Here is a 9,979-nt window from a genome sequence, read left to right as displayed (position 1 = left end):
TGCGTGCAGTCAACTCTATAGATTCTCGCTAATCAAATACCAATCACGTAGAATTACAATTTAATTTTAATTACCCAATAAAAGGACATGCTTTCATAAAAAAGTGCAGTTCATTTTGAAAAGATACTCCTGCAATTTCTTCAAGTTTATGTTTTACATCTTATTCTTTCACTTTGTGCTGTTGTTTGTAAGATTATCCTGACTCAGCAAATAGCCAGATAAATAATAAATCGAAGATCTTATCAACTCTGTAACTGAATGCAAACGGCGCAATTCTGTATTTTGAAAATGTGGGCACTTTTAGTTTTTTTATGCCTTTGTTTCCGGTTTATGACAAGCATGCATTAGTGCTAGCAGCTGTTCTTATTATTAAATGATTGGTGTGTGTGTGTGTGTGTGTGTGTGTGTGTGTGTGTGTGTGTACACGCGCCTTGCAGAGGACGGACTCTCACCTTTTGACTTATTTTTTTTTATCTTTGCATATCACCACCCCTCCCGTGAGGACTGACAGCCTTTTTGGTAGGATTCTCTTCCTGACTCAGTCTTTTGGGATGGGACCCTCTGCTTGCTTAGTCTGAACCAATTTCATGCAGCAGCAGCAGGCAGGAATTCTACTGTTGGAATGGGAAATTCTCCTACTCATCATATAATCGGATTATAATATCCCGGGGGGTCCCGAACTTGGTGGTCATTAAGGAAAGAGCGTGTGATTGGATGAACTGGTACTGAGCCAAGCCTGTTAGTCTGTCTGGTGAATCCGAGCAAATGGGACGTTATAAGGTACTGGAAGTACCCAAGGAAACTGCTTGTGTGTGCTTGTGCGTTCAGGTGTAATCCAGCTGAACTTTGTATCGCCATCACCCTCCTTTGAACCGGGGTTGAAACGGATGAGAATTCAGGGATCTTTAATATGGACTCCTCTTTCATCTTGCCTTGGATAGCTTCTTTGCCTTTGATCATTTTCTGCGCGATACCACAAGCCGCATCATCCTGGTGGTAAGTAATTTGGACCATATACCTTCCAACTGCACAAGCAATTAGCATGAGCTAAGAAATAAGAACGTGCTATATGACACTGGGGTGTGTATATATATATATATATATATATATATATATATATATATATATATATATATATATATATATATATATATATATATATATATACACGCACGTGTGTGTGTGTGTGTGTGTGTGTGCGCGCGCGCGCGCGCGTGCGAATAAATATATATATATATATATAGAGAGAGAGTTTAACAAATGATTACCACATTAGATGTGATATGTACCCGTAAAACATTCAGCATTGTTTTACAGTTTATGTATAACATCAGTTTAAAATTTTATTTCACATATAGCAGGTGAGACACATGCATATTTTACTCAGTGATTCATTTGACCTTGTAAACAGCAGGCATGGCGTGAAGATTTTATTACACTTATTTGATTTGGTTGCATGAGGAGGGGACTTGGTAATTTTGTTGGGTACAAGAACAGGGCTGTTTTATTGATAGGTATAATTTCATTGGCATTTTTAAACACATATGAGATGAAATCAAAATAAGAAGGAGGACTTAATGGAGGTGTTACAAGTGCAGGACAGTTTTTAACGGTTTATTTTCAAGGAGACTTTTAACTGTAGATGAGTTGAGATATTTCTAATGCTTGTTGGAAGATAATTCCACAGTTTAGCAATGTACAGAATATATGCAGTCACCTTTACAATTTTTTGATTTTTGAGTTAGGAGTAAGGGTTGGTTCAATGAATTAATAATTGTGTGGTGACAGAGTATTTGTTTGGGCTGCAGAGGATATTGTGGGTAGTGTTAATGTGAGTGCAGGTTAATAGATTGGGTAGCTCCAGGCAGTTAAGGGACAGAAGTGCAAGAGAGTGATGTGATTGGTTAATGTGGTTACCTGCACTGTTTGCTGTTTTATAATATTGCTGCAGTTTGCCTAGCTAGGCATACAGGAGACTATGGAGTAGATAGGTTTAAGCTATGGTTTTATATTCTTGCTCTGATAAAAAAGTATGCATTTATTGTAAACCACAGCACTGTGAACAACCATGGATTTTGGGAGGGACCATTAAAATTTGAGCTTGAGTCAGTGACATCCCTAAAAATCCGGTAGAACTGAGAGATCTGATATTGCATTGTGCTTCCTAACTATTTTGACATCAATATAACTCCAAACTGCTGTTGCTGTTTGAAACTATTTATTACAGTCCTTGTCTAATACAAAAACTGTACCCTGTAAGAGTGGGGCACTGCACCTGTAAGTAGGCAATTAATCAGCAGTAACAGACTGACTACTGAAGTCACATGCTGCATGTTACGGACATATGTTTAATGCTGAACATTTCCATGATTAACACACCAACCCAATGTAAAGGTACCAAAAAACTAAACGTAAATATGTAATCTTGATGCTTTAAACAGTTCACCTGAACAGATTTGCTGAAGGCTTTTCTTTGCTGTCCCAAATAATGCAGTACATCCATGATTTTGCTTCATAATTTGCCCAGACACTCATAAAAGTTTTGATTTTCATGTGAATCACTGAGATTCACAGTTTGTTTTGCCAGTCCAGACACTAGAATTTCTTACTCTTATTCTTCATAAAATGCATATTGATATTACATCTGGTGTCTATTCATTTTCACAGTGAATTACAGTAGTATTTAAAAATTGTGGCTGATGTTGGGCCTTTGTCCCTCATTATTTTTGGTTTTATCCCTGATTTTTGAGCAGAGAAGTTGTGAGCTATTGTGTTTGATGTGAAATGGCTTTCTCATATCAGGAAACTGCACATTATGTATGGTAGTTCTTTTTGCTTATGGTGGTGTAGCAGAGGATGAAGAAGGCCAGGCACAGTTTATTGATAGACTAAGGTAATTGCCTTGATGTCTGACAAGGGGGATCCTCCTCACTGTAGGCATGGTCTGACTGATATGGTAAATGGATGTATCTTCCCCCTTATAGTGGATCAATAATGAAAAATAACTCCTTAAAGACACGTTGATGTCAATAGCAAGAGCTCTCCCAGTTTTTTACAGTTTCATTCAAAGTATCATTTTAAAACATAATGCAGTAGTTATAACTTTAAAGCATGGGAAATTGAGTGAACATTTTTTCTTAATATTGCAGACCCACTTAAGCATGCTATGAGCATCCGATGAGCACCCCCCTACACGTACACACAGTTTCTGTAGCCTCCTGTAGCATTGGACCATATATCCATGATGCATTCAGAACCAGGGGTGATATCAGATTTTGTGGTATTCTGTTATTTTACGTGTATATAAATAGGGCAGATATGTACTTAGCACTGAGCTTCTTGAATCTGACACATTGTTCATTCACAACATGCCATTAAAGCCTTTTCTAAATATATTGGGGTAACTTATGTAGCCACAAATCCTAATTTCCAGTTTCAGGTCACACTATAATACAGAATGTAGCTCTGCATGGAAAGTAGATGTAATTAACAAGTGAGAAGGTGCTTAATCATAAGAAACAATGGATAATTTGCTGTGAAAATATTATTTTTAAGTAACAGCTCTTCCAAAGTTTACTTCTCAGGTGCATAATTTCAGGATGCTTAAAATTTAAAGAGATGATGCTTTTACAGAGGTATGCCTTTCTTTTTTTCACTTAAACACATTAGGACAGGTTCACGTTCTAGTTCTGCCTAATTTTACAGTCTCAGTTGAGTTAGAAGCTTAATAAAGAGCTAACTGTCAAGCATTTACTTATATTTTCTTGAAATGTAGCTCATTATGAATGATATATTTACATGGCTGTATTTTACGCACTTTCTTGATATCTGTCTGAATGAAATAAATCTGAATTAATTATATAATGATTTGCAGGCTACTTGATTTTACTTATGAAGTTCTGACAAAGTTAATGTAAGGAATAAATAAATACGATCTCTCACACTTAAGCCCCCCAGGAATTGTCCTTATATAATCTGTACAAAGAATAAAATATGTAACTTGCTGATAGACTTAAAGATGTTTATATAAATTGATTACCTGTTTGATATACACACGTTCAAAAAACACTTTAGGTCACTTGGATACATATTTGTCCATTTAGTTTTACTTAATATGCACATTTATAGAAACCAGTAGTTCTTTTTTTTTTTTAATTGTATAATTTACATCTGTTTCATCTTTTATTTTAACAACCCAACAAGCATATGCTCTCATTATTTGACTGAGAACAAATGCCATATGCTGTGCTTTCTTAGCAGAAGTCTGTACACAAGCTGTTTTAGTACAAAACGTGGAAAGAGATTTAATGCCTGGGCTACTACATTGCTTCTATTTTAATAGCTTTTGTATGCTACATTATGTCCTCCATGTGTTTAAGACAAACAGAACAGAAACATAACATCTTCTTGGAACATATTCTAATATAGTATGTAAAATCATGCAGTGTATGGAATTTGGTAGATCTGTGGCACTGTTTGTTGCTATGATCGCTGGAAGGTCTTGCTAATACCACAGATTAGCCCCTGCTTCTAGAAAGCCATGAATATGTGATATGTTACATGGCCCAAAGTGCTACCTGATTTGTTCAGTCTATAGTTACAGCTGTTTTTCTATGTCTGCGTTTTTCTTCTATGATTAAAACTGTTTTTCTATGTCTGTTCTTCAGCTATTTACTGTTAGAGATACCCAGCATTACAGGACTACATTCCATGTCCCATGGATCATATGATTAGACTGTAGCATGTAGCTTGGATTTAGAGGGTACTGCTGTTATAACATGAAAAATACTTCCTCTAGTAGCTTCTTGAATTTCTCAAAGTATGTTAAAGCACAAATCTATATCTTTCCTGGAGACAGACTTAGTAGTCATGTCACTTTTTTGACAGGAAAGTATTTGATTTTCTGGTATAGTTACTGTTTGATCTCTCACTCACGTCTGTGTTTAGGAATATGAAACAATTTTATGAGTGTAGAAAATAGTCTGTGTGTGTGTTATAGAGGGATAAATCACTGACTATGGCTTGGGCAACCCAGTTTCATTTAGCGGCTGTGTGCTTGATGGTGTTTATTTATTTAACATTTGTTAACCAGGAAAGCCCGACTTGGAACAAAGCCAATTTTCAGCGGAGAGAAATGGTGAGTAGGAATACTCTATTATATAGTTTTTTGTACATGTAGCAAGGCGAGTATATAGCAGTATTATTCTAATAGTATAGGAACATGAGGTCACAAGTGACAATTTTATACATGATTTTATTTTTTATTTTTATTTTATTTTGCATTTGTTGACCGGGCTAGTCTAACTGGATATATGTCCATTTTCAGTAGAGGCCCGGGGAGAAAAGCTCCAAACTAACCACAGTTATAACAAGGTTAAAGATTACCATAAATTAGCTTACAAATAGTACTTAACTAGGTAGTAAATAACAGTAAAATAGTAAATAGCAATAAAATCAAATATGTTATGTTGTACATAAAATGACAAAAAACAGAAAATTGGACGTGACTTTTCAGATGAGAAAAATGCTTAGATGTTACAGTAGTTTTACTGTTAACTTTTCGTTTTGGCTAAACAATCATATCTTGATTAGTATATAAACAAGGAAGTGTTATACACAAGGAAGTGTTATAAACAGAGGTGAAAATCTAGTCAGGGTTACTACAAGGGCATAGCCAGTGTGTTTTAAGGTGTAATTTGAGTTTTTGTTTGAAGAGGTGTAGGGAAGGAAGTAATGTAAGTTCACTAGGTAGAAGGTTCCAGTTTTTGCCAACTGTGTTCGAAAAGAGTGAGTCACCTACCAAGTTGTTGGACGTTTATGCTAACTAATAGTTTATTCGAAGAGCATAAGGTATTGAGATTTTTATAGGGGGATTATAAGGTTGGAGAGAATTGGAGTTTTGTTTGGATCATAGAGGATCATATGGGCTATGGTAAGTTGGTTAAATTGAAGCTGATTCTGTAGTTCAAGCCATCCAAGTTGTTTTAGATTGTGACAGTGATGGGTTCTGAAGGGGTTACCAGAGATAAATCGGGCGATGTTATTATAGGAGCTTGCTAGTTTGAGCAAATTGCTTTTAGTTAGGTTAGTGTAGATTGGTGAGGCATAGAACAGTATGGAGATTAGAAGAGACTGGGCAATAGTAGTTCTAGTTGTAGAGGTGAGGAAGGGTCTAATCCTATATAGGGAGCCCAGTCTTCTGTTAACTTTTTTTATAGTGTTGTTAATGTGAATGTCAAAGTTAAGGTTGTTATCTATTGTAATTCCAAGGAGTTTAGTGTAGGATTCTGGAGAAATGAGGATACCATTACTAGAGATGACTGAGAAGTCAAGTGGTGTAGACTTGCGGGTAGGAGAGAAGAGTAAGAGTTTGGTTTTTTGGGATTCAAGAGGAGACAATGCTTTAAAAACCATGACTCTACTGTGTTAAACACCTTCTGAGTTATGGATTGTAGTTCAGAAGAAGATTTAGCTGTACAGATGAGTGTAGAATAATCTGCATATTGTATGCAAGTAGCTTGTGGAATAGCTAAATGCAGATCATTTATAAAAATGGAGAAAAGTAGCGAGCCTAGAATTGATCCCTTGGGGACACCCAAGGTGACAGGCAGGAGGGATGACAGATTATTTTCCCAGAGCATTGCTTGCTGCCTATTGCTGAGGTAGGAGGAGAACCATTGCATAGCTAGCGAGTCAAAAGAAAGTGACTTTAGTATATTTAAAAGCAAAGGGTGGTTCACCATGTCAAAAGCTTTTGAAAGATCTAAGAAGAGGGCTGAGGAGAGAGTATTATTGCTGCAGTTTCTGTTCATAGGTTCATAGGTTAGTACTAAGCTAACTGCCCTTGCGAGCCATTTTAAGCCTAGCCAATTACCCCTTGTGAGGCTCAAACCCTGCACCTTGTGTTTGTACAGCAAACACCTTAACCATTAGGCCACCCTTGATAGAGTCAGTGAAGGAAAGAAGGGCCGTAGTGGTGCTGTGGAATGAAGGGCAGTTAGTGGTGCTGTGGAACGAAGGGCAGTAGTGGTGCTGTGGAACGGTCTAGAACCATGCTGGGTATTGGCTAGTAAGTTATGCTGAATTAAATGCTTCAGTAGCTGGTGCTGAATGCCTTTTTCCATGATTTTAGCTAATGGGGATAATAAAGCTATTGGTCGGTAGTTGGAGTAGTCATTTGCGTTACCTCCTTTATGTAGAGGAATGATGTGAGAAATTTTCCATATGTCTGGGATGGTTGCTTCATTTATGGTTCTATTTATAAGAATTGATATGGGATAGGCTATAGCTGTAGCTGCTTTTTGCAAATATTCAGCTGGGATCTGGTCAGCAGAAGGAGTACAAGGCTTCAGTTTTTGGATGAGTTTGAGGATAAATTTGGTAGAGGTGGGTTGTAATTTGAAACTGGGAATAGGGCTGTTATTGGGGATAAGAAAGCTAGAGTTGTCAAGGGATAGTGGGATGGCCAGGGATTGTATGGTCTCAGTAAAGAATGAGTTTAAAAGTATTGGCGATTTCGCTTGGGGTTTTGAGATTACTGTCTGTTGGACTTGGTGTACTGGAGTGCCCGGGGTTCATGAGTCTATTGATATTAGCCCAAAATTTCTGTGGATTATATTGCTGTGTTTTCTGCATTTTATAGTAGAAGTTTTTTTTAACTGAGATTATTGCTTTTTTTGTTGAGTTTCTTGGCTGTCTAAAAATTTGTTGGTCTGCTGTAAGTTTGGTAGTTCACCACCTATCCCAAGTTTTGTTTCTGAGTAAGATTTTTTGCCTGGTTTCTTTAGATAGCCAAGGAGCTGGTTTTGATCTAATTCAAATGGTATGCTTAGGTGCATGGTGGTCTAGGATAGTTAGGAATTTAGAGTTGAAGTATTTGACAGCATCTTCAAGTGGTAGTGTTCTTAGCGGAGACCAATTACAAGCAGTAACTTCACTTTGGAATAGCTGTATGTTAAATTGTTTGCTGCTCCGAAGTGAGCGGAATATAGTGGGTTGGGTAATATCAATTTTTTCCCTAATTATGTAGGTGAGAGAATGGTCACTTACATCGTCTGGGAGGGTCCCTACTTTATAAGTTTGTTGAAAGTTATTTATAAGAATCCAGTCTAAGATAGTCTCTTTTTTATTTGGTTTGTTAATTCTAGTGGGGGTGGTAATAGTTTGAGAGAAACCATGAAGGTTAATATGGGAAGTAGGATGGTCAGTATTGATGTTCTTCCAATCAATATTGAAGTCTCCTAGGATTATTGTTTCTTGAGGGAAGGATGATTTGACCCAGCAAAGTATATTCTCTAGAGTAGTGATGCTATTCCCAGGAGGTAAATAGACACAGATAATGTTTATGGATTTGTTAGAATTGATCTGCATTTTAGAAATGAGTATTTCAGCATTATTTTCCAAAGGAGGGTTGGAGGGTGAAGAGGTGATTACTAGGCCTTCTTTGAATTGGATTGCTACTCTTCCACCCTTTCTTTTGTTGCGGTCACATCTCAGTATATTATAGCTTGGAGGTGTGATTTCATTATCATGGGTTCCAGGTTTCAACCATGTTTCAGTTAGGCAGAGGATGTCAAAGGAATATCCAGGAGTGCATGGAGGTGGGCCACTTTATTATTTAAGCTTCGGATATTGAGATGGGCAACTAGGAGTGTGTTGGGAAGTTTGGTAGGGGACAGTAAGGTGGTGGGATGTGGAGTTTGAGAGCTGGAGGTATAGACATTGGCTAGGCCTGGATTAGGGTGGATATCTCCATCTTTTAAGGATAGCCTTTTCAGTCTAAGTAATGGATTTTGTGTACTACTGATTAGATATAGAACTTTCCTGGTTATTGTATAATTATATTTGACGTGGGCTAGTCTGTGGTACTTTGAATTAAGGTAGCTTGGTGTGGAAGTTATATTTATGTGCTGGTGAGGGGTATTAGGTGGTTGAATGGTTGTTTGTTTATAAGGATAGTGACAGTGAGAACAAGTTTGATGTGTAAGTGAGGTTAAGAGATAAGATGAGGTGAGAAAAAATAAGAGACTAGAAAAGAGAAGAGCTTAGTGAGACTCACAGTAAACAGTTATCAGATTATTAGTTATAAGTTTCATGGAGCTATTACAGAGAAGACAGTGATGAACAAGTGAATGTTAGAGTTATACTTTTATACTTTTACTAATTTGGTATGTTAGTGGTAATTGTGTGATAGAAAGCATTTGGATAGTTGCTTGTGGAGATTATAGAGTTATTGATCAGCCGGGAGTTGTGCAAGGGCAGATCTATTTGTTAAGGAGGTAGTTTTTTAAGGCTGGTTTAAATGTTTTTGGTGATGATAGGGAGGTAAGATCAGTTGGAAGGACATTCCAAAGCTTGCCTGTATAGTTTGAGAAGAGGGTATCTCCTGCTTGATTTTTGGATATATAGGTTTGTATGTGATTTTGGTTTGTCAATCAGAGAGTTCTGGCAGTAGTATAGGGTTTAATAAGGGTTTGCAGAGCAGGTATTTTTTTAGGCTCTGAGAGGATTTTATGGGCCATTGGGAGTTGTGAATAGTGTTAATAGTTGGGGTAATTCTAACCATTTGAGCTGTTTGAGTGCTAGGCAGTGATGAGAGGTAGATGGGGAATTTGTGGCAAATCTTGCTATTTTATTGTCGTAGGCTTCGAGTTTCTGTAAATCAGATTTTTCAGATTAGTGAGAGTGGGTGCAGCATATAATAAGGTGGAGAGTAGGTGGGTTTGGGCAATAGCTATTTTGGTGTTATTTGTGAAGTAGTGTTTGTTTCTATGTAGGGTACCGAGTTTTTGTGTACTTTATTTAACTGTCTGAGATATATGAATATCAAATCTGAGTTTATGGTCAAGTTCTATTCCCAGTAGCTTAGTATGCTCTGAGGGGGTTATGCAGGTATTGTTATGGGAGGTGATGTAGAAATTGTTAGGGGAGAAAGGAGTTTTGTTGGGAGAAAATACTAATAGTTTGGTCTTTTTAGGAT

General features: G+C 37.1%; 1 protein-coding gene across 1 annotated transcript in view; it reads left to right on the top strand.

The window, feature by feature from the left end:
- Window positions 1–570: 570 nt before the first annotated feature.
- WNT2 (Wnt family member 2) overlaps window positions 571–9,979 on the top strand; it is a 316,960-nt gene continuing 307,551 nt past the window's right edge. The window contains exon 1 of the mRNA XM_044088715.1: window positions 571–996. Within this exon, the coding sequence (XP_043944650.1) occupies window positions 911–996 (86 nt within the window). The 5' untranslated portion in view covers window positions 571–910. The remainder of the gene's footprint in view (window positions 997–9,979) is intronic.

Source organism: Protopterus annectens, chromosome 11.part0 (assembly GCF_019279795.1).
Source record: "Protopterus annectens isolate FY-2018-M chromosome 11.part0, PAN1.0, whole genome shotgun sequence".
Classification (NCBI taxonomy): domain Eukaryota; kingdom Metazoa; phylum Chordata; order Ceratodontiformes; family Protopteridae; genus Protopterus; species Protopterus annectens.
Note: the sequence above shows the minus strand (reverse complement) of the source record. Positions and strands in the feature narration are given on the sequence as shown.